At 40.5% G+C, this 26,286-nt stretch overlaps 1 protein-coding gene across 1 annotated transcript in view; it reads right to left on the reverse strand.

The window, feature by feature from the left end:
* The window catches only part of LOC109921698 (dynein axonemal assembly factor 5-like), a 106,206-nt gene that overhangs the window by 47,979 nt on the left and 31,941 nt on the right, over positions 1-26,286 (reverse strand). Inside the window, exons 5-6 of the mRNA XM_048609877.1 lie at positions 3,830-4,062; positions 825-1,037 (exon numbers count right to left, since the gene is read on the reverse strand). Coding sequence (XP_048465834.1) covers positions 825-1,037; positions 3,830-4,062 — 446 coding nt within the window. The remainder of the gene's footprint in view (positions 1-824; positions 1,038-3,829; positions 4,063-26,286) is intronic.

Consider the following 26,286-nt stretch of genomic DNA (forward strand, 5'->3'; position numbering starts at 1 on the left):
TGGCAGACAACAGAATAGCAAAAGGTCAGGCAGCATTTGTAGAGAGAGAAACAGAGCTGACCTTTTGGGTTAGTAACTTTGTATCAGAATTGAAAAGCTGAAATGTAGTGGTCTTTAAACAAGTATAGAGGGAGGGAAGTGAGGGCAGGAAGGAAATACAAAGTCAGTGCGTACTGATTCTGCTGTTTGCAGCTCCTCTAGACCTCTCTTTTATTTCTTTTCTAGTCCCATTACCGGATGACCATGGAAACGTTACAGCACAGGAAATGCCATTCAGCTCAGCATATCTGTGCTGACTGAATAAACTAGGAACACATTCCAATCCCACTTTTTAGCACTTATTCTGTAGCCTTGCAAATTACAAGGCTTCAAGTGCAGATCCATGCTCTTGTTAAAGGAGCTGAGGTCTCTTGTCTTTCACCTCATCGCAGAGATTTGCCATTTGTTCTTCCTTGCCTTTGACCCTATTCCCCCAACTTTCCTGTCTCAATTCTTTCTTGAGTATATGTTGCACATCTAACCTATGAGTTCTGATGAAAGGATCTCAATATGATCTCTATCCATGGATCATTTCTGTCCCCTCGAATATTTCCAATATTTTCTGTTTTTCCTCTTTATCTTCTATAACTTAGGTTTTTAATGTAAATAAGAAAGGAACTGAGTAAATGTGGAAGCGAGACCTCCTGTGCATTTAAAGCATCTTCCATCTTTATTTCTGATTTGCAGTATCTACAAAGTTTTGTTTTCGTAGGAAAAAAAATAACTATGAGAAAAATACAGGCCAAGATTTTAGCTGACAAACCTTAACTTTTATTAACATTTACCTTTTGGGACACTTGACATGTGTCAGGAAGAGCCAGGGTTGCTCCAATTCTCAGCAGATGTGGGTGCAGCACTTGTTTTGAGCTACCTCTAATGACTGCACTAAGAACCATCAGGTGAGCAGTGCAGGCTGATTTCTCAAGTGTTGTCAGAATCAATTTCAAAAAGACTTCGGGATCCACGAAACTTCCAATCAGCTCTGCTGCCTTTACAGACTGAAATGACAGAAGTATTAAGAAGTCAAAGGTTGGAACTGGAACCTGGAAACTGGAAATCACCTTATGTATTTCAAAGTACGTTCCTCAAAAGTATTCAATTTTTTAAAATTGCAAATGCCATAAAATTATTTACAAACCCCTATGGCCAGGGAGTGGCAGATAGAGTTTATTTTGATTAACGTGTGGTGCTGCATTTTGGTAAGGCAAACCAGGGCAGGACTTGTATACTTAATGGTAACACTGGGGAGCGTTGCTGAACAAAGAGACCTAGGGGGTGCAGGTGCATAGTTCCTTGGAAGTGGAGTTGCAAGTAGACAGGGTGGTGAAGGGCATTTGGCATGCTTGCCATCATTGAGTATAGGAGTTGGGATGTCATGTTGTGGCTGTACAGGACATTGGTTAGGCCACTTTTGGAATAAAGCATACAATTCTGGTCAGCCTTCTATAGGAAGGATGTTGCGAAACTTGAGAGAGTGCAAAAAAGATTAACAAGGATGTTGCCAGGACTGGAGGGTTTGAGTTATAGCAAGAGGCTGAATAGACTGGGGCTTTTTCTCCTGGAGCATTGAAGACTGAAGGATGACCTTGTAGAGGTTTATAAAATCATGAAGGGCATGGATAAAGTGAATAGACAAGGTCTTTTCCTCGGGTGGGGGAATCCAAAGTTAGAGAGCACAGGTTTAAGGTGAGAGGGGGAAAAATTTAAAAAGGACTGGATGGGTAACTTTTTCATACAAAAGGTAGTGCGTGTCGGGAACAAGCTGCCAGAGGAATTGGTGGAGGTGGGTACAATTACAACATTTAAAAGGCACCTGAATGGGTACTGAATAGGAAGGGTTTAGAAGGATAAGGGCCAAATGCTGGCAAATGGGACTAAGTCAAATTGGGACATCTGGTTGGCATGGATGCATTGGACCGAAGGGTCTGTTTCCGTGCTGTGTGACTCTATGACTCCATTCACAACTCTTCAAATTACCAAAGACGACCATGTCCTAATGCAGCAAAACCTGGACAACAGTCAGCTTGCACTGACAAGTGACAAGTAACATTCACAACCTTACAACTGCCAGGTAATGGCCATCTTTAACAAGATTGATTTCGATTACTGCCCTTGACATTCAATGCTATTACCATTGCTAAATCCTCCACTATCAATATTCTGCAGGGTTACATACACTTAATAGCAGCAGCCTGTACCATCTACAAGATGCAGTGCAGCAATTCACCTTCCAAACTCATAAAACGAAGCATTTAGGAAAAGAAATACTTTTCAATAACATGCTTGTCATTAAGTCCTCGCAAAAAAGCTTAAACAATGAATTCAGATGGGTTCCATTCTCTTGAAAACCACAGGAAGAACCAAGTTTACAATAAAAGAGAAGTACAAACAATATAATGCAGACTAGTTCAGCAGCTAACAGATTGCAAACATGGCAATGCAAAATGTTCTGTGTATGTAAAAAACATGACATCAAAATAAAGATGTATGAAGCTACAATAATTCCTATGTTAGAAGCATTTCCACACAGGAACTGTTCCTGGTTAAATTGGAAGAATGATTCTCCTTTACCGCTCTATCAGTAACACATGGGCAACAAACTAGGCATCTGGTGTGACAAACAGTCTTCGCAAATAAAAGTATTATCTTGTGATTGGGAAGCTGCTTTTGCAAAATAAAAATGTTTACATCTGGTAGCATTTATGGCTACTGGGTTAAACTATCATTTATTGCCTAACATCCATCACTGTCAAAAAGCCTAGTAGAAGCATTTTAAAAACTCGTGTCAAATTAAAGCTTGACAGTTACTGCATATCACGAGTGTTCGTCATCCTAGAGAAAGCAAACTATGCAGTACCAGAAATCACCCCTTAAGGCGGCAGAAAAAATTAAGCAGCAAATGCTATTAAAACAGAACAGCTTTCAAAATAGAAGGAACACAAGTCAAACAAATTGTAGATTGCTCAGCAATTAAATTGTAATATTAATACCTCAAGTGATATCGTACAGTGAAAAAGTTTTGAGAACTGTACCCCTAATTATCTTCATTCCAGCATTAGCAGCGATGCCTATCGCTACTTTGGCTCTGAGCTGTGGAATTCCACTCCAAAACTTTTCCAAATCTTAACTTCATTTATGACACTTTAAAACTTCATTCAAGGCAAAATTTTGTTAAAAACACTTTCTTTTGAGCCACTGTACGCAAGATGTTCTCAGGGTACTCTACTGGTTAACTCAATTGTCTGGATAGCTGATTTGCAATGCAGAGCGATACTAACAGCATGGGTTCAATTCCCACACCAGCTGAAGTTACAATGAAGGTCCTGCCTTCTCAACTTCATCGCTCAACTGATGTGTGGTGATCCTCAGGTTAAACTCACTATCAATTGTCTCCCTCTAATGAGAGAGCAGCCCAACAGCCCGCTGGGACCGTGACAACTTTACCTTTATGCTGATTACTTGCATAGAATAATACAGCACAGGAGGAGGCTTAAACACATTAAATCTGTACTGGCTGTTTTGAGGAGTGACCCATTTCATCCCAATACCCCCTTTTTCATTTACCATGTACATGCTCTATTTTCTTCTTCAAAATATTTGTCCAATTTCCCTTTAATTAAATTTATATCCACAATACTCTCGAGCAGCGCATCCCAATACCTAACTATACATGTAAAACTGTTTTTCCTCATACCCCTTTTGTCTCATTTTACTAATCATGTTAAATTTGTGAAATAAATATTATTGAAATATTGTTCATATGGGAAAGCAGCAGAAGACAGCTACATACATTCTGAACCACAAGTGTCTCTTCATCAGAACATGATCGATACATGGTACTGAGAAGCAGCTCCATGTGCTGTGTGATGTGATCTTCAGCATGGAGCAGCAACACAGTCAGGAGCTGTGATGCTTTAACACGTGTTGCAGGAACCCAGTCAGTCATGTCTCGACTAACGGCCGGCAAAATTTTGGACAAGTTCCGAAACACCAGCTCTCGGCATCCAAGACAAGGTCGTTCCACTAAAAACAAAAAACAAAAATCCAGTCTAAGTATCGCTGTTAGGACATAACCTATAGGGATGAAATAATGGTCAACTTTTATACATAAAGCATGGACGCCCGTGTCCAAAAAGGACAATAATAGTTCACCTCCCTAAACAAGACAAGAAATCAATGCAATAGAATTGGCAGGCCTCATATTTTCATTAGGGAGGTGCAGAAGTTAACTAACACAACTGTGACACAGTCCACAGTACCCCCGACAGTTTTGAAGTAGTACTGTACAGTCTTTAGTGTAAGTTATTGAACAGAAAGCCCTGACTGCCTCAAGTTTATCGAAAAGGCACAATTTAAAGAGAAGCATTATTTTCTTATGGCCAAAGCAACATTGATCTATCAAACTACATTACTGAAACAAATTATTTCATTGCTGTTTGAAAAGTAGTGCTGCGTGTCATTGGGTTACTACGTTTCCCACAGAGCAATAGTTCTACACTGGCTGATGAGAACATTGTGGGAAAGGGTTGGTATAGAGGCTCTGGTAGGTGCTAAAGCTACAGCACATAAAGACAAGTTATTTGTAAAATCAAACTGTTTGGGCATGTGATGACAAACCTCAGTGGTCATCATATCCTAAGGTGAAACTTGAATCTGAATCTTCCGGCAGAGATATGGTCATGATCATTGCAATACAAGATCTTCCAAATACAAGTTCCTTTTTTGCAATAAATGAATTTACAATCAAAAGCTTCAGAGCACACACCTGGATTAAATACAGTTGATTTATTTCAGATGCATACCAACCCTGCAACTATTTGAGGTTTAGAATTGTGGAACACATGCACCCACAAACCCAATAACGGGTTTTAACTTCATATCCTTCCATGACAAATAACAGACTACAGCACTCAGACAGGGCAGGATCTTCTGTTTAATGTTTTGCGGCTCTATAATCATATGTTACATCAACACAATGAAAGCTTTCCGAGCACCATTCATGGCTTTAATACACAGACAAATTCACATCAAAACTGAATTGACTGAATGCCAACCACACTATTACTGTTCACTGACCTCCTAATTTAGGGACACTTCGCTAGAAGGCCATCTGTAATGTTGACCCTTTTTCCTGAACAAAGAAGTTAACAAAAAAAATTCAATAGATATGTGACACACAAAAGACAATGTCTTCTCGAAAAATTGACCAATTACAAGTAAAAGTGTGGTATGATTTTCAGTGAGCTAGAAAGTCCGAGTCTCTCTAAACCATGTGCAACAACTATTAAAACAACATTTAATATATTCTTCATGGTGGAAAGTTTCAAAGTTTCCCAGGTTTTTAACACCAGGAGGCAGCAGTTCCTGCAGCGAATCAAATGACTACAGAATTACTTTTGAAAACGCGAGTAAAAAGTTCATTCAGATCCTCAAGCCTCTTCCACAATTTGATGAAATCATGACTGATCTGTATTTCAACCCCAGCCACCTGAATTGCCATTTATTCTCCTACCTTGCAAAAATCTCCAATTTATAATCAAAGTAGCATCTACTGATTTTTCTTTTACGCAAGTATATTCCACACTTATACTACCCTTTCATCATGTGTTTCACCTGAATACCCTGGATTTAAGATCCCATCAAATCCTCACACAAAGTTGTGGCAGTGCTCCTGAAAATCTTAAAATTAAGTGCAAAGGATAAAACTGGAGCTAGATTCTGTATGACTTGCCTTAGCTGAAAAAAAACCATTACAACATTTTACTTATACCCTTCAAGTTCAAATATTGTACTTTAAATGGTAAAATTACTTCATCAGTGAATGACGTAAAAAAATTAAACAAATATTAAAAATTTTGTATTCAAGTAAAACCTTCGACTTACAAGACCTGCTGTAATATACCCTCAGAGTGGAGTACAGGGCATTGTGGCTTGGGATCTGCACTGAAAGGCCTTTGCTCATCAGGTTGTACGCTGTTTGCTGAGGCCATTACTCATTTCTGGCTGTGTCACAGACATTGCCTGGTGGTGTCTTTTGCGGGGTACTGAGGCACCCCTCCCTGTCGGATGCCACCACCTCCGGAGTCTGCTCGGGCCCCACTTGGAGAGGCTGCTCCTCTTGGCTGGCGGTAGAGCTTTGCCACTTGTTCTCCTCATGACATTAGCTGTGAATGGGCTTGGTGCCATTTCCTTCCTCTCTTTCTGGCATGGAGGCCGGGAATGCAGGACAGCACGGTTAATGGACCACTGGGTTTTGTCTCGACTCGGGGATAGCTGGAGGGGGATGACCCCTTGTCCAGAATGGGGTACAGTAGCTCTCCTGCTTTAAGCACTGGCTTTGGGTGCTGCGACCCAGCAGTTCTGGCCACTGTCAGGAGGCTAAGTTAGGGGAACGGTCGACTCTGGTCTGTCCAGGTGGCTTCAGGCAGCAGTGAAAGTCTTTGGGGTGGGGTGGCATGGCTTCTTGGCATGATGCTACTGGTGCCGGCTGCAGCATGGTTGGTGACTAGTGGTAGGTGGCCTGGATGCAGACCTTGGCCAACGGTGTAGCATGGAAGGTGTCACAAGTCAGGAGGCCAGGCACTGATAGCAGCCTCAAGTCAGCAAGCTTGTGCGAAAATCTCACTAATCAGGTCAGGTACCATAAATAATATTTAAACAAATCTCACAATGTTGAACAAGTTTTCAGACTAAAATAATCATGACCTCAGAGTTAAACAACACTATACAGGGCATGTTAAATGAAGACTTCCTGCATTCTTCCTTGTACAAGTCACAGAGTTCTCCTTAGCACTCCCAGCAATTCCAATCAATTGCTCACATAAGATAACAAAATCATTCAGGAATCATAATCAGTTTGTAAGTGGTGAGGTCAGTGTTTTTCCAAGTTGCAATTATAATTTCCAATTACTAAAAGCCTGCAAATCATTGAGCAAAGTTCTGAGAAGGATGACAAAATAGCACCCCACAGATAATTCCGCAGCCTACTTAGATTCAGCAGTATAATCATTCGAGTCCAAGAATTTGTCAGCTGCAGCTCACTGGTGGCAGTCTTGCCTCAGAATCAGAAAGTACTGAGATGAACTCCACTTGAGAGGACTGAGTCAAAAATCAAAGCTGACATTCCAGTCTCATGCTCAGGGAGCACGGCAGTGTCCGAAACTTTAGCAGTTAATGTTAAAATGATACATCCCCTTTCACAGGATGTAAGAGATCCAATAGCTATTTTGTATAAAGGTAGGGGAGTTATATTTGGTGCACCAGCCAATCTTTGTCACTCAATTAACATTACAGTAACAGATCTGATCATCATAAGTTTGAGCACAGAAATTTTTTTTCTTACATTACATGAGTGATTGCATTCCAAAAAGTATTCAATTCATTGTAAAGCGCTTTCAGATGTCTCGAGTTGTGAAAGGCACTACATAAATGCAAATTTTCTTTCCTTTTGTCGGAAATAACAGCTTCCGGCTGAAGAAATGAGCATGTGATGACAAGATGAGCTTCCAGCCTCATATCCGCACCAAGACTGTCTAAATACAGCTCAGTAGTATTGCCAAACTTCACCTCGGTCTTGACTTTCTCTGCGACTGATATTCTTAATCATGTATTTGTTACCTCTCTACTTAACTAGTTCAATGCACTTTATACAATTCCCATATTGAACCATCCCATAAGCTCATCAAAAACACTGATAGTTTCTTTCTGCGCACCAAGTCCAATCAACACCTCCATGCTCATATGATCCACACTAGCTCCATATCATGCAACGTCTTAATTTTAAAATTTTCGTCCTTGTTTTCAAATCCTTCTACCTCTTCGCTCCTGTCTTTAGTCTCCAGCAACCTCACATCCCTCCTTACATACAGGTTCTCTAATTCTAGAATTTTGAACATCAAATTTTAATCATTCCACTGCTGATGACCATGTCTTCAATTGTGGAGACCCTAAGCTCTGAAATTTCCTAAACTTCTCTATTTCTTTCCTCCTTCAAGACCAATGCTTGGAACAAGCTTTTTGTCACCTATCCCAAAATCTCTTTCAGTGATTTGTATTTTATTGTATAATGCTCCTCTGGAGTATTTTAGTATGTTTTATTGTATTTACATAGCACCATGAATCTAAGCTGCTGTTGAAATTTAGTTTCTGTTAACTGCACAATTTCCCGTAAATAATTCAGGATTCTTAATTTATTGATGGAATGCTGCAATCCAGAAACAATTTACAAGATTGTTTTAAAACTCCTCAGTCCAGCCAGGATAAAAACCTGCATGCACAAAGGGCTAAACTGCTAAATTTCACCAGTGAGGAAACAGGATGGGCTGGGGAGGGAGAGAAAGAGTTGAACAGAAGAGATTGCCTTGTGAGAAACTGAACCTCAGTTTCTATAGTATTCTGCCTGGCAGCTGGTGAGAGCACTGCAGCCAAAAAGTTAAGGTCATCACTTCTTTGTTTGCAAGACGATACACAATGTTGGAAGGTGTCTAACATTGGGAGACGTAATTAGTGCTGACAACAGGAGCAAGTATGGGAAAGAATGAAATGTTGGGGGGGTGGTGAGAAGAATTCTAACAAAAACAATTGTACTGTATAATTACATGCCAATAGATGGTAAAAGGTTGGGTAATAACCAGTGCTTGAAAGAAAAATATGGAGAGGCCTCTTTTGACCTAAGGCAGGATTTTTAGATTCTGACCATTCTTTTAAACATTTTCTTCACTTCAGTCCACTAGTTTAGCCATTTGCCTCGCAGCTACCTGTTGTCAAAGACTGCGCCTATTAATTGTCTGCACCTGTATCTCAAGGCGATAACTGCTGTGCTAGAGAAAAATCATTCCATTGCCTGGTTTCAACTAAGGACTGGAGCTGACTTCACTTTTCCTCTAACCTTCTACAGCTGTCACCCTGATCAAAGAATGGGAAGGCTAGAGTGCCAGGTTCATTAACTTGAAAGCAGGCCACAGTAGTCAATGAAGAATTATTAAAAGGCAAGAGTTGCCTCAAGGTTGAAAAAATTCTTTCACTTTGAGAATAATGTAAAACTACTGGGTCACACACCTATATTCCTTGTTATTTATCTAACATTACATCCACACACAAAACCCACAGTAAACCAGCATACCACATCAAAACATATATCAAATACCAAGGGTAATTACAACATTCTTCACAACAAAACGTTCATCCTAATTGTGCCTCAAGAGAAAACAATTGTCAAAAAGTTGAATTAACTTAGATTTAGATGATTTAAACAACTTCTGGAGCAATTCATTAAATGGAGTATAAACACTATCACTTTAAGACAAAGATGCGAAAAGTGATACAACAGCTGCCATTTTCTCCTGCTGTCAGGGGTCATAGCACATTTGATTTTAAAGATCTTACACAAAGTTGGAACCCACGTGTAGAATCTGCTTATTAACTAAGACTGTCCAGGAGAAATCATTGAAATATTCCAGCATGGCAATAACGTGCTATGACAAAGGATTAAGCACCACACTGTCACTCTGGTGCAGGCGACACAAAAATAGGTGGATGGACAGGCAGTATTGAGGAAACGGAGAGGCTAAAAACTTGTACAGACAAGGAGAGTGGGCAAAGAAATGGCAGATAGAATACAATGTAGCAAAGTTTGAGCTAATGCACTTTGGTACAAAAATTAGACGCATGGACTATTTTCTAAATGTGGAACGGCTTCAGAAACCTGAAGCACAATGACACTTGAAAAAATTCTCTTCAGGTCAACATGCAGGTTAACTTGGCAGTTAAGAAGGTATATGCAATGTTAACATTAATATTGAGATGGCTAGAATACAAGAGCAAGAATGCTGAGGCTGTACAAGGCTCTGATCAGACCACATTTGCAATATTGAGAATAGTTTTGGGCCACTTATCTAAGGAAGGATGTACTGGTGTTGGAGAGGTCCAGAGGAGCTTTACAAGAATAATCTTGTGGATGAATGGCTTATCATATGAGGAGCGGTTGAGGACTCTGGGTTTGTAGTCATGCGGGTTTGTAAGGAAGAGGGGATCTTATTGAAACTTAGAGAATACTGACAGGCTTGGATAGAGTGGATGTGGAGAAGAGATTTCCACTACTAGGAGAGACTAGGACCCAAGAGCACAGCCTCAGAGTGAGGGGATGACCCTTTAGAAATGAGATAAGATGGAAATTCTTCAGCCAAGTGTCAAACTGTGGACACCAAGAGGGCATTTAACACAGAGCAAGATAGATTTTTGATTAGTAAGGGGATCAAGAGTTACAGGGAGGAGGCAAGACAATGGGGTTGAGAAACACTGATCGAATGGCGGAGCAGACTCAATGGCCTGAAATGGCCTAATTCTGCTCATATCTCTTCGTGGTCTTATGGTGCCTCTACATCATGGGTCTAAAATGTAAAATAAATATACTTTCCCCAATGTTCAAAATACTTTAATTATATCAGGTTTAAATAAAAAAAAAAGATTATTCACTACCAGGTTCTTAATAAACACATTTATTGGTTTATTATCAAAAGAAAATACTTATTCAATAAAGATATGCAAACATTTGCTAAAATACACAGTTAGTAATATTTGAGTATAAATGGTTCTCCTTCTAAAAATCCCTGAAACACACACTGTCTCACACACAGATGCACAAGGGTTTAAGGCGAAAAAGTGAATTTCCATGCAGAGTTTGTCTTTCTAAAAGAAAGACATTAGCCAATGGGTTAGTCTCAAAAGTAAAAGGATCAAGTGTAAAATGTCTCAAAGTCTGTCTCTCTGATATTCACACATGTGGTCAAGTCATTAACCTCATACAAGTATCTCCTGGACTCTTTCAGATACAAATTGTTCAGGAAATACAACATTGGGAATTTTGCCCAATCACACACTTCAGAAGAACAAATAGGTTTCATCCTGAACTCAACAGGACGATTTTATCCTCATAACATAAGAGATCAGCTGGGCATTCTACCTTGGAGGCTCATTGTTCCCCAGCTGAAAACTAAATAGCAAACTCTCTATTCAATCACTTTCAAAAACAGCCCAAGCAAGGATCTACAGCAAAACAAGCAGTTATCACAAGTAATGTGATTTCTAGGAAGCCTTGTAAAAAAAATTCTCCAATGCCCACCTTTGAACAAATGTCTTTTAAAAGTTAAAATTGCTCAATTCAAACTACAGGTTAACTTCAGGTTGTAGACTTGCTCGCTAAGCCAGAGTGTTTGGTTGCAGACGTTTTGTCATCCTTCTGGGTAACATCGTCAGTGCGCTTCCAGTGAAGCGTTGGTGTTCTATCCCACTTGTTATTTATCTGACTCAGTTTGCTAGAGTGGTTGATGTTACTTCCGGTTCTGTTTTTCAGTGGTTTGAATTTCGGGTCCAGTTCAATGTGTTTGTTGATGGAGTTCTGGTTGGAATGCCAGGCCTCCAGGAATTCCCTGGTATGTCTCAGTTTGGGTCATGCTATTATGGATGTGTTGTCCCAGTCAAATATGTGTCCTCCTCTGTCCATGTGAATCGAGACCAGCGTGAACTGGTCGTGTCTATTGGTGGCTAGTTGGTGCTTGTGTATCTTTATTGTCAGGTTTTTATGCCTGTGGATTGTTGATCGGTGGTTTATATTTTAAGCTTTGTGGTAGTACCTGTTTTCTGAGGCTTTCGTGCAGGAAGTATAGTTGTTTGCAGGCCATGCTCAGGCGGATGGCATTTGTCTCCCATCTGCGGGCCAGTTTGACTGCAGCTATCCAGAATTACGCAAAGCAGAACAGAAGCACTTATACAAGTTTTTAAAAGGAATAGATACCCAAAAAGCACAATCTGCCATTACCTCCGCAACAGACACCAACAAGACGTCGCAACATGGCCAGACACACTAGTCACCCTACCGTACATCAGAGACTACTCAGACCCCTAGGTATTAGGGTAGCCCACAAAGCATCAACCACCCTGCAACAGCTACTGACACATATAAAGGATGCCATACCCACAACTAATAAAGCTAATGTTATATACAAAATACCATGCAAGGACTGTGAAAAACATTACTTATGTCAAACTGGAAGAAAACTGACAATAAGGATACATAAGCACCAACTAATCACCAAGAGAAACAACCAATTCTCACCAGTCTCAATACACACAGACAAAGAAGGACACAAATTTGACTTGGACAACACATCCATAATAGCACAATCCAAACAGAGACATGCTAGGGAATTCCTCGAGGCCAACCGGAACTCCATCAAACTGGACCTGATATACAAACCACCGAAAAACAGAACTGGAAGTAATGTCAACCACTCCAGCAAACCAAGTCAAATAAATAACAAGTGGGACAGAACACCAACGCTTCACTGGGGGCGCACTGATGATGTTACCTAGCAGAGTGACAAAACGACTGCAACCAAACACACTGGCTTGGCAAGCAAGTCTACAACCTCATCCACAACCTGAGCTAAAATCTTCCCAAAATCTTTATACAGGTTAACTTTTCATCTCCCCACTCAGCAAGAATTCACTTTGAATGACGAGGCTTACACTGCGATAATAATCAACATAAATATGTTTTTGGTGCCCAAGACAATACTGAATCCTACTTCAATTATCATATCAATCATATTTTGCTTTTTATAATTAGGATACATATCTCTATCTCAATCCTATTGACATGAATTTTGGGTTATTATAGTTTATGAGTTGAGAATGGTTTGTTACACTGAAGTATAAGACTTGAAATGTGCATTTATATATGAAGTCATACAGCACAGAAACAGACTCTTCGGTCCAACCAGTCCATGCCAAACATAATCTCAAACTAGTCTAGACCCACCTGCCTGCATTTGGCCCATATCTTTCCAATCTTTAATATTCGTGTACTTATCTAAATATCTTTTAAATGTTGTAACAGTAGGTGCGTCCACCTGGGAGCTCATTCCACACACGAACCACTCTGTGTAAAATAAAAATTCTCTTGTGTCTTATTTAAATCTTTCTCCTCTCACCTTGAAAATATGCCCCCTAGTCTTGAAATCCCCCAAAACTAGGGAAAAGACACCTGCCATTCACCTTATCTATACTCTTCATTATTTTATAAACCTCTGTAAGGTCACCTCTCAACCCCCTACATCCCAGCAAAAGAAAATGCATTCAAGGCACTGGATCTGGAAATCTAGGCACTTGAATGCACAAACTGATGGGAACATTTTGTTACTGTACCTTGGAAACAGTAAATTGATTGCCAGATAGATTGTTTAATGACTAGAGTATTACATTATGAGAGAATGGCTAAATGAATGTTATCCCCCTGATACTGAACATTAAAAAAATCCATCAGGACATCACAAAGACTTCACAGCACTACTTCAAAAATGAGCAAGAGTGTTTGCATGATTCTCTGGCCAATATTTACCCTTCAGTCGTTTTTGGCATCCTCCCATTTACAGAGGAGGATGGACAGAAGCAATAGCCTACTTATAGCACACCTTTGCTGACGGCTCAAGAGACCAATCCTTGAGATGCAGGTTCTGCGACAAATGCTGCACATGGACCTACCAAGTACCATTTTGCCTTTTTGTTTGCAGCATTAACATGTGTTAACAAGTTAAAATAGATACCATCTATCATAATGGTGCATGTCAGCGTACAGGAAATACCACCATATTCCTCTTCCTTTAGCCACTGACTTCCAGATGTAATAGTCGATGGTTACAAACATGACTCAAAGGCCTAAGCATTCTTGAAGAACAACTTTTGAGTGTCCTACTGATCTTCTAACTCAAGTTGCAACACCACAAATAGCCTTCGGTATGCGACCATCTTCCATTCTTAGTCATCCCCAAACCAACGTAACCATCTGTGTTTTCTGAAAGCTAACAAACTTCAAGTGTTTGCTTTTTAAAAAGCTGCTGCATATAATTTTGTGTGGCCAACATATGCCCATAATTCAGTACAGACAGCAAAGATTGAAACTGTCGAGTTTCCTTTCTTAATAGTTGTAATCCATCAATGTTTCACAACTATACAAATTTAGTACACAGGCCAAATCAACTGTCATCTTGATCCCAAGGGCCAGCAATTCCTGCGTGTGTCTATGTTTGGCTTAGGTCACTATGCTTACCTTAGCCATCAATTTAACTGGGTCAAGGTAGCCACAGTATCGCAAGCCAAACATAGACATGCACGGGAATTCCTAGAGGCATTGTTCTCCACGCATAATGCAATCAACAAACATATAGAATTAGACCCCATATACAAACCCATACAGATCAAAACCGGAAATGACAGTACTCATTATAATGGACCAGACAGTATAAATTCCAAGCGGAGTAGAACAAGATCGCTTCATCGGAGGCTCCACTGATGATGCCACCCAGCATGGTGACGAAGCATCTGAACAAAAACAAGCCAGCTTGATGAGCAAGTCAACAACCTCATACGGGGTCTTTTAAGTATGGCCCTCATGAAGGCCTTCCCCATGACGCGAAGAAGCAAGATGCCCCTGTCGTTGTTGCAGTCTCTTCTGCTGTCTTTGCTTTTGGATACTGAGTGATTTTTGTACTATGTAACTCCTGTAGAATGTAACCTACTTTTCAGCAGAGAAGGAGAAGTCATAAAGGTACAGCAAGAGGTAAGATTTTATGCTTGCACAGTTTTCATCATTGCAGAGTGTCTTTCTGCTTGCTAAATGATCTAAACAAGTTGAAGGTTCTACAGATTCACCAAGCCGATTCCTGGGGTATCTCATGTGGAAAGGTTGAGGAAGTTAGGCCAATATTCTTCTAACCTTCGATGAACGAGGTAATCTTGTTGAAATTTGAAAGATCCTCAGGGGTCTTGACAGGGTCGATGCCTACAGAATGCTTTCCCCTTGTGGAGGAAAATAGAACTGAGGGCACAGTTTCAAAATGACGGCACTCCCATTTTAGAAATGTACGAGCAGGAATTTCTTCTTTTAGGGCATTAATATTTGGAACTCAGCACAGGAGCACAGCACAATGAGCACAGGAAGCTAAATCACTGAATTTATCCAAAGCTAAATTTGAAAGATTTTTGACTGACAAAGGAGTTAATGGTAATGGGGAACAGCCAGGAAAACGGAATTAAAGTTATACGATCTCACTGAATGGCAGTACAGGCTTGAGGGCCAACTGGTCTCCTCCTGCTCCGATTTCTTATGTTATGCTCTGAAATTACAATTATATCCTTCACTTAACCCATTTGTGACAGGAAGCTGCAGTAAGGCATAAAGCACAGACTCGGAGATGTTCATCGCATAGAGGTACAGTGCACAATAGTTGAGAGGGGCTGTGTAGTTCAATTGACATTACTAAACAGATAAGCTGGTTATTTGTATGCATGGGATCTTTCTGTATGCACAGTAATTGTACCTTTCTCAGTTTAAAAGTAATTAACTGGCTGTGAAGTGTTTAGGACAACCAAAGTCTATGGATAGCACTGTTTAGATGCAGGTTCTTCCTTTAAGAAGTTAAATAGAAATAGAGCAGACTTCTGTTTGAACTTCAACTGACAATAGGCACAGATGTGTTTGTCATTTCTTGCTATTGTGTTCCAAGTGGTTTTTCTCGTCTGTTTCCCCAGTCCCTGAGAAAATCCAGAGGAAATATAAAATTTACCTGAAATCAGCAGCATGATCACTGTGCTCTCGTCAAAAACTATAATTTTTAGATCTTTGAAATGTTCTTTCTTTCCACAATTGCATTTAATTATACATAACAACATTCATCTTTATCAATTACAGCAGACCTGCTTTGCCAAGATTACTTACACACTCTTAAACTGAAAAGTCTTTAAGCACTCAGAGTTAATTAATCTTCAAATTTGCTCATATAAACAAGAGCTTAAGTTACCACACACAGCTGTGAAACAAATTCTCAGTTTACAATGCATCTCAAATGATCTCCAAGCCTCAGATATGAACAACTACATTGTCACTTCCCATCAGGCAGGTTCTCTGGATGGCTGCCTAATTCTTTAATTGCTCAATCAGTGTGGTTCTCATGCACTCCCTCAAACTAGCCAAATTTTGATACTCCAGTACCTCAATATTCACAACATATTTCAACACATGTTGTAACCATACAGAGAACTTTGAAATTGATTAAAATTGCCTGCAGAAAATGAGTGGATCTGGTCACCACTTCAAAGTTGAGAAAGTAAATTAATTCAGTCAAATGTCTGTGGTCTCAGCCAATACTTTGGAAAGTTGCAAAGAATTTGAAAACCATCTGGGTTATGAACATTAAATATACACACCCTTAACTTATTTACTTTGAAAGCTATTTGCACATTGCAAAGCAACCTTTTGGACATTAAATGATCAGTTTCCTCAGAAGTTCCATGCCTCAAGTCATTTTTCTGGGAAACCGATGCAAATCATTGACAAAAAAAATCCATCTTCCTTGCACCAATATATTTTACACTGTATATGAGGAATCAGTTTGCTACTGTTTCATCGATTTAATTAATGGATCAATAGTTACAATTTAAAGAGTCTGGGGAGAGGAAAGAGCAGTACAAATAACGATATTTTCTATACTTGGTTTCAAACTAATGAGTAGAGATTTACAAAAAAACATCCTTTTCATGATGCTAAAGATATACTTCTATTGCAAAGATCAGACACCTTAGGCAATATAAAGATTATATCGGTATGAGCACAAACATCTATATACACAGGCTGTACTACACAATTGATACTGCTCTGCAGTTCATATTCCAGCCGGGCCATTTATGCTGCTTCTCTCTTGCTCAGATGGAATGACAATAATGCCAGGTGCAGTGGTCATTTCCTTATTGTAATATTTGGCACTCAGTGCTGGTGTGTGTGTGTCTGTGCATGAAACCAATGCTCTGGTGCTCAACTGAACCTTGCAACCTGGATTTGATCTAAAACTGAATTTACATTCCAGGTGGGCTTATCATTATGATTCTAGCTTATGTTACTACAAGATGAGTCACATCCCAGAATGAAACACGGCTCATTAGATCCTAGCTTTGTTTCATTTTTAACCATGGAGGTCAGTTAATGACCGCTTTGACCAGAGGCTGCCAGTGTACTTTTAACAAAGAATTATTCCCAACACAGCTGCTGTGATCTGGGAAAGCACAGTTGCACCTATGTCATCACACCAGCGTAACATTAAAGCTTAAACTAGCTGCAAGATCCGGAAAAACAAGGAACAATTACAAACAAACTGTAAATTTCTTTGGTAGGAGGGTCCTGATTACAAGGAAAAGGAGGATGATTGATTGTCAGCCTAGATCACACTAGTCCTGAATGGAGACCAGACTAATTAACAGCCACCAGAGGTGCTGATTTGCAAAGAAATTTATAAACAGATGATAATTGTTGCTGGCTTTTTTTCTGGATCTTGTAACTAGTTGAACATTTAACCTAAGAAATTGTTGTGGTCTGATTTGTTTCCTGCTTGGCAAGAATTCTGGCACAATAGACACAGCTGTTTTTGCCACACAGTCACTTGCAACTCAGACTTTTTGCACTCTCAGACTACAAAGCTCCACTTACTTGTGGCATCATCCATAAACACAGCCAAGATGAAAATGTTTATTAAACCAGAAAACCATAGAAAATATCACACGCGACAAAACAAAACATTGGGAGGATTTAATTAAAGATACCAGAAAAGGTTGGAATTTCACACTTGAATTTCTTCAGGATCCTTGCTCAAATTCAGGCTGGTACTGCTGCAACCGGTTTCTTTCAGCGAATTTCTGTCCATTCACTAAATGCTATTTTACTTCAAGAAGGACTACTCCTTCAGACACCAAAAGGAAATTGCAAACTAAACTCACCATTACTTGAATTTCAGAGCAACTACACAAGTCCCCTAAACCCGGTGTCCAGTGGTCCTTCACTCTATACTACACTCCACAATGACTAACCTGCCGGATTGTTCCGCCCTTGTGCATCACTGGAGTCCTGCCAATAAGCAGTGGCACAGTTTTCCTTGACTTTTTTTTAAAAGCAATGAACTGCTCACCTCAATGGTTTAAAACCTTGTGAAAGGATATATAAACAACACAGACCTCCAGGTTTCCTGATACCGGATTCCCAAGATCACAAATTAAACTGTCTCTGTGCAAACGTATCCTTGTGCAGCATGTAGGCAGATTGCTAACATATGCTGCACGTGGATAAGTCAATTCAATCACAACCCATAAACCTGAAAATGACAAGCTAGTCTGTGCAGACCTATTTCTAGTATCATTAACTACCTTCACCAAATGAAAAGTTCCATCATTTAAAGTAAAGTGTATTTTTTGCTATTATTGCAAGTTCAGGATACACAAAAAAAACAAGATTTTAATTCTTAAGCAGGTGAAACGGCTCTCTGCAAAGGCCCAGTCACTCAATGTTGTTGTTCGCTCTTAAAACTTTCGAGCTGTTATTCATCCGTGTGTGAGAACAATGACTATTTTGTAGGTGGGAGCTATCAGTGACAGTAGAGACAGACACATCTGTTCAGTTAATTACAAGTAAAACCAACAGCAATGTTAGACTTTTGCTCTAAACACTTCACACACAGCGTAACATGCAAGGTTTTACAGCAAACACAGTAATGTTGATACATTGCTAATATATGTTAATCTGGTATTGAAGTGATTAAGTGGATTGAATGATTGATTAGATTGGAAGAGGTATCAATAAAGAAAAAATAACTTATGAAATTAAATTGCTAAAAAAAAAAGACTAAAACTGCCTACTGTTAACAGTGTAGCATAAAGCTATTTTAATCTTGAAAGCTGGCACCCCCACACACGGCAGGAAAGGGAACTTTGTATCATATGGGGGAGAACAATATTCTGTGTGAATGGACAAAGCAATGCAAGTTTTCTTTTAATTATCTGAGCCAGTCAATCCTCAGTCCACTGCCTTGGTTATCCTGTGGAAAATATGTTCAGGCACCATCATAATTCAAGGTCAATAATCAAATCTGTAAAGGATTAAATGGTTCTTACCAATTATGTATCCATTTGTGATTTGTGTATATATATCAGTCAGTGACTAAATATTTAAAATGAGAGATGTACCAGCTTATTTTTGACCAAGCAACAGCAAGGATGGATGCCAGGCAATAAAACGAGACTGATGCAGCAACTGTAATAAGGAAATTGGAGTAGCAACAGAAATACAAATCTATGTTGCAATAGAGGTTTATATTGCCATTGACCCGGTATGAGTCTAATACATGCCCTGGAGGTGAGGCAAAATAATAGTGGTATCAAGGTTGTGAAACATTTGTAGATGAAGTAAAGAAATGCCAATCGTTGATGACAGGTTGTCAGCCCAGTGAGTTGAATTTTGAGCTCAATGTTTGCTTGCCAACAAAATTTCAACAGGATTTAACCTTTTCGCTCTTCTTCAAGCTTGCCCTCATGAGTTGTAACAGCAAATTCTTCTGTACATTCATTGTTCTACCTTTTTTTGGAGTTTTACATCTCTCTAAGCTTAGAAGTCAGATTATGTATTAGACAAGAGGCATGGGCAGAGACAAAATGACTGTGGAAAGACACATTTTTTCACAAGAGAGGTAACCTCAAAGGGAACTTAATTAGCACAATATTCTTTTTCACAAATTCTTTTTCAGTAAAATCCTCATTAGAGGAAGGTGACAATTATGCTCCTAGATAGTGAAAGATTATCTGATGATACCTAGCTTGCTTACTCAACCTTCCAATATTCAGCATACATGTAATGAGAAAAAAACAACAACGTGGTTGTTCCAAGGACATTCTGGCAAAACACCTATGATAGTTCTAACAAGTAAGGCATGTGGAAATATTAAATCTAAGTAATAAATCGCTCAACCATTCGCAACTTGTAACACTTGATACATTTTTAAACTGTCAGGTCAGGATTTGGTAGTAGATTTGGATATCTTGGATGTCACAAAAGTATTGACTGCTAAAGTTTGGCTGAAACTTGGGAGATATTTCATGGTTAGAAGGGGAAGCAAGATAATTCTGGGACAGGCATTTCAAATGAGAGCAAATACTTTCACTTCTTAATATCAGAAACAAATTGTGACCATGTGTATGCAATATATGCTCAGTACTACCTAACATCTTTGTTTGTTCAACTATGAGCTTGCAATGAGCCAAATTAGTTTTATTCCTTTAAAATGCAAGAAGAAGAAAGAACTGGAATCTTTAAGGACCTCATTCCAATGTGGTCCATAGCCAATACGGTAGTTCTTTCGCAGAAAAAAAGAAATTGGTGACCAAGACACCAAGTGAATTCCCGCACTACGTGTTGAATTTTTACCTTGAGATCTACTATAGTTACCCAAAACAACTAATGAGATAGTATGTGAAAAACAGACCCTCAGATAAAGCACTAACAACAATCTCCCTGCACAGATGGGCCAGCCTACATTATTTATCTAGTCTACAGAGTGGCCTAAACCCAGAACCAGCTGACTCAAAAACAGAGGCCAGAGGCTGATAGCACTAAAACAGTTAGCTTCTGATATTAGTTCAGAAAAATACACCCAAGTCACCTGTACTGACTTTAAACCAACTTTAAAACACGCACAACTAACACGGGACAAGTTAATTTTAGCTTGAAAGATTGAATCACTGTCACTCCAGCTCATTTGAAAATAAAACAGTTCTGAAGATATGGACCAGTGGTTAATTAGAAACAATATCATCTCTGAGAATCACCACTTTGATGTGAGATGCTTGTGTGTACCTCGGAACCCAAGAGCTAAACTGACTGGGGCATTGCTCCTGGCAGGGTCACCCACAACGGGAAGGTCAAGGGAGAGGTTCCAGACAAAGCGCGATCCATGAAAACGTCAAGGGCGAAGGAGGCGGAGGATGACAGCTGAACTTGAATTAGAGCATCACAATGGCTGTGACGGCAAATGAAGGCTGCAACAGAGAAGGGCTGCCAGTCGTCTTGGTCTCCATGTCACTGGGCTTCGACCCCTATCTACCAAGGTCAGCATGATGGTTGCCTGTGCACCAGCCTCCCCATGTTAAAAGACGTCCCACGCACAAACATCCTCCCAAGAGGTAACAGATGTACTTGCATCCTGGACAGAGTCCTATGGTGATCAGTTAGCAGCCGAGGGGACAGGACTGTGATATACCTGGAAGCCCCAAGGCTCAAACTCACACTTTAGGCAGAAGGTGTCGGATTTAGTTGTCTTGCTCCTGGGTGAAGTAGACAAAGCATTTCAGCAGCTGTGCCCAGAACTCAACAGCCTTGTTTAGGATTCGCTTGGAGCAGGGGAGGGGGTGCACTGCTGGAAGAGGTGCCCTAAGAATAGCCTGCCTCAAAACTCCTGATGGGATTACCACGTCCGGAGGGATCCCCCACATGGTCAGAAATAAAACCTGATAAATTTTGAAGCCTGGAATGTAAGAACCCTGATGGACCCATCTGACGGTGACCGACCTGACAGAAGAACAGCAATCATAGTCAGAGAACTGAGAGGATGCCTGATCGGCCTACCTGCTCTTTCCAAAACCTGCCTTGCAGACAAAGGGCAACAGGGGGTGAAAGATTGTTACACTTTCTTTTGGAAAGGGAAAGCTGCTGATGAGCCCAGAATTCAGTGTTGGATTCACAATCAGTTGCCTCCTTGAACTTCCTGTGGGGATCAATGCCCAACTCATGACCATCCACCTGATGCTCACCAACAACCAGATGGCTACAGTTGTGAGCGCTTATGCCTCACCCTTGACTCGGAGGAGGAAGTAAAGGAGACTTTCTATGCCAACCTTGACAGGTTGTTGTCAAACACCCAACAAGGACAAGATCATTTTTCTTGAAGGCTTCAATGCCAGCGTTGGTTGAGACCGTAACCTTTGCAATGGCTCCGTGGGATGGGACAGTATTGGTAACAAATGGAGTCCTTCTTCTCATCAAATGTGGTCAGTACAACCTCACCATCACAAACACCCTCTTCTAACAGAAAAACAAATTCAAAGCAGATTGGAGGCACCCATGATTGAAACAATGGCATCTCATTGATCATGTCATTGCTCGTTCCAGGGATCCTGGGGATGTGAATGTCAACAGGCTTATGATCGGCTCAAATGACTGCTGGACTGATCACTGCCTTATATGTTCCACAATGTCCAGAAGACTATACAGAAAGAGGAGGGTTCAGAAGAAGCAGATCCAGCCAAGATTCAAATCAAAAGCCTGAGTAATGACACAATCACTGAGCAACATTTACAGGCCTCATTTGCTAAAAACCTACCTCAAGAATACCCAAAGGACAGAAGAGAACACTGGAGTCTGCTTAAATCAACCATTCTCAATACCTGCAGTAACAGATACAAGTCCAGAAACATCAGGACTGGTTCAATGAGAATGACATGGAAACTGGCAAAATGACATCAATTGCAAGGCCAAAAGAAGGGCCTCTGCCAAAGCTAAGGCTGATATCCAATAGGGTAAAGGAGCTCAAAAACAAATGGTAGACTGGTGAGACCTTGGAAATTCAGCAGTTGGCAGAGGCTGCTTCAGTGCCACCAAGGCAGTATACAGTCCAAGTCACCATGGTTTAAACCTCCTGCGCTCTAAAGACAGACAAAAATTGCTCATGGACAATATGGTAATAAACAGCTGCTGGAAAATTACTTTCTAAGAATTCCTCAACCATAATACCAATGTTACATGGAAATCATTGACCAAATCCCCCCCTCCGAGATCTAGGCAAGGTGACATGGGAGAACCTCCACACCCACCCCACCGTGCACGATACCATAACAAGCGTAAGAAGCAACAAGGCTGCTGGTCCTGATGGGACTCCTGCAGAGATCCTAAAGGAGGATGGCCCACAGCTCCATGAACACATACACACTTTGCTCTTGAAGATCTGACTCAAAGAAGAACTCCCCTCAGAGCTCAGGGATGCTCCAATTGTGACCACATTCAAAAAGGGTGCCAAGGCTGACTGTGGGAATTACACTGGCATCTCCCTTCTGTCAACCATCAAAATACTTGCACATGTCCTTGCCAATAGACGTCAGCCGTTATCGGAGGAAATACTCCCTGAATTGCAGTGTGGCTTCCAAATGTCCAGAGGAACAACAGACATGATCTTCACAGCATATCAATTACAAGAAAAATGCCAGGAACAGACACAACCGCTTTGCATGGCCTTCATCGACCTAAGGCTTTGACACAGTTAACTGTCAGGGTCTCTGGCAGATACTGTCACGACACAGCTCCCCTGGTAAGTTCATTAGGATGCTGGGGCTGTTGCATGATGACATGTCTGCGACAGTGCTTAGCAACTATCGATTGAAGTCCGAGCCTTCCACCATGGAGACAAGGGTCAAGCAGGGCTGCATCATCACAGCTACCCTGTTCACCATCTTCATTGCTGCCATCCTCAATCTCATTGGCTAAAACCTGCCCATGGGAATTCAAATCATTTACTGTATGGATGACAGGCTGTTTAACCTTAACAGGTTCATGGTCAAGGTCAAGGTCAACATGCTGATGACAATGCCATTGCAGCATACTCTGTGGAAGATCTACAGTGCATCTTGGATGGCTTTGCCAAGGCACATGTGCTCCTAGGCCTTACCCTTAACATTAAAGACTCCAGAACTCCATCAACTACCACCCAACAGTCCTTTCACCGCTCCTACAATAAAGATCAACAACCATCCCCTTGAAAACGTGGAACACTTCCCACGCTTCAGCAGCCTTCTCTTCAAGGCTAACATCGACGCAGAAACACAACACCATCTGAGCTGTGCCAGTGGAGCCTACACCCGACTCAGAAGAAGGGTATTTGAAGACTATAAACGTACAGGCCCCGACTAAACTTCTGGTCCACAAAGCCATTGTCATTCCCACATTACTATATGGAGCTGAAACGTGGACCACCTACAGTAGGCATCTTAAAGCACTAGATCAACACCACCAGAGATCCTTACAAAAAGTCCTGCAGATCACCTGGGAAGACAAGCCCACTAAAACCAGCATAGGAGGCCGACATAGCCAGGTTCACCACCAACATAATTCAACAGCAACTGCGATGGAGGGGCCATGTCATCTGAATGCACAACTCACGCCTCCCAAAACAGATCACTTACTCCCAGCTGACAGAAGATCAGCATGCTCCTGGTGGCCAAAAGAAATACTTCAACAATAACATCCGGATCAACCTCAAAAACTTCCATACCAACATCAAAAACTGGGAGGACATGGCCACAAACCAGAATCACTTGAGAAACATCATCCAGCAGGGAGCTATACACCATGAAAACAATCTCTGCCATACCACTGAACAGAAGCAACTCTCTTGCAAAGAGAGACAGAACATCAGGAAGGCCCAGTCACCACAACTCCAATCACCGTTACCACCCACCAATGCCCCCCTGGCAAAAGAATCGGTGGATCCCACATTGGCTTCTTCAGCCATGTGAAGACCCACAAATGGAGGATTGTTATGGAGGACTGCTATGGAGGACAATCATACTTGACCCAAATGATCTCTTATGATGGTGATGAAAAATAATGTATTCACCCCGGGACACAAGTACAAATCTAGCCCAGGATGAAAGATTCCACTATTCAGTGCGTGCAATATTACCAAATGAAATAACGGAGGTCAGCTTTTAAACCAGTTCTTACTCATCAAGGGTCTACAGCATAAATCTGTTCCTAATTCAATAATCTTGCTTAAAGGGATCATAAGAAGTTATTTAGGGGAGTGTCTGATGTTGAAACTAGATTCCTGACCTAACTTCATTCCCCACACAACCATCCTTCACTTTGAAAAGCGAAAAAAAAAGTACCAAAAGGGCACCCCCTCAGATTTCAATTCTGGAAGTCATGGCTATACTGGGACTTGCATACGGAAATCTTTTTTTGTGTACATCTTGTAGCTCAGTAAATGGCACCCCTGCCACTGAATCAGAACCTCCAGGTTCAAGTCCAACTCCAGGACATGGTCATGGAAGGAACATTCATGGCACAATTCAAACATGTTGATGATAAGCAGCCCGCTATTCTTCATATTCCTGTCTTTTATTCCTTAAAGGGAACAAATTGCCTATGACAATATAAAACAAACTTTTTTTTTCTGTAATACGGATTAAATTCTGCATACAACTGAAGAGTAACATTATAACAAGCTAATACGAAATGGCATTTAACTTGTACAGTTATTCTTCTTGTGCGTTGCTGGAAAAGGTACCTTCAGCCCAAGCTTTCCTTGTATTCATCAGGGCACATCACAAGGATACTAATTTAAGGGGGAAACCAAGATTTATATTCGATGAGAGGAACTGATTGGTTGGCAAGTCGACTCTGATTGGTAGAGACATTGTCATGGAAAATGTATCAATTAATGCTGATGGAAAGAGAATTGCCAGCTTCGCCAAAAAATTAAAATGGGCAATTTGACTCATTGACCAAGGTATTACCCAAAGAAATGTACCAACAAATGGTAATCACTTATTTTGTTGTATTGAAACAGGTGCAGAGCATGCACATATTCTTTTTGCCTGCAAAGAACTGGGACCTGTTGATTAATACATACAGCTTCCAATATACTCAAGTGCACCACACTATGAGCTCAACTGACAATCCCAAATTGGTTGTGCAATTCTTCACAGGTTTGGGATTAGCCAGCAAATCATGTCCAAATGCAGGTGTATATCTGATGTTGGAATTGTGTTACAGGAAGCTACATCTATTAATACACGGGTTCTGTTCTTTGCAAACAGAAAGAACATGGACACCCATTGTATCTGCTTTAACTCAAGAAAATGGACAACAGCAATTCATGGTTAATTTCCCAGGGCAATACCTTGACCAGAACCAAACTGCCGTGTTTAAAACTTAGACAAAACCTGTCAGTTAACTGTGAATCATTAACTGGTGGATTATCCATGTTAACACGCTCATGCATCCACTTGCCAACTAATCAACATTCTCTTCGCATATAGTACAGATCTCGTAAATTAGTGTGAAAGAACCATTCTTTGAACTATCCTTATGAGCACAAGATGAAAAACCTTGACAAAATGCGTCCTTCTCAGCAACTCTCCCAGGTTTCTGTACTACCAAATGATTATTAGGTATCTTGTGCCATTCAAAGCAGGTATGCACCTATTTCAAAGGATGTCTATTGTAACAGAACTAATCGATCATACACTAGCTTTAAAAAGCGAATATTTTTCAAAGGAATGGTTAGCAGCCTTACTACCTCATTGCCAACCTTTAACAAAAAAAAAATT

The sequence above is a fragment of the Rhincodon typus genome, chromosome 21, assembly GCF_021869965.1.
Source record: "Rhincodon typus isolate 14 chromosome 21, sRhiTyp1.1, whole genome shotgun sequence".
NCBI classification, from domain to species: Eukaryota; Metazoa; Chordata; class Chondrichthyes; order Orectolobiformes; family Rhincodontidae; genus Rhincodon; species Rhincodon typus.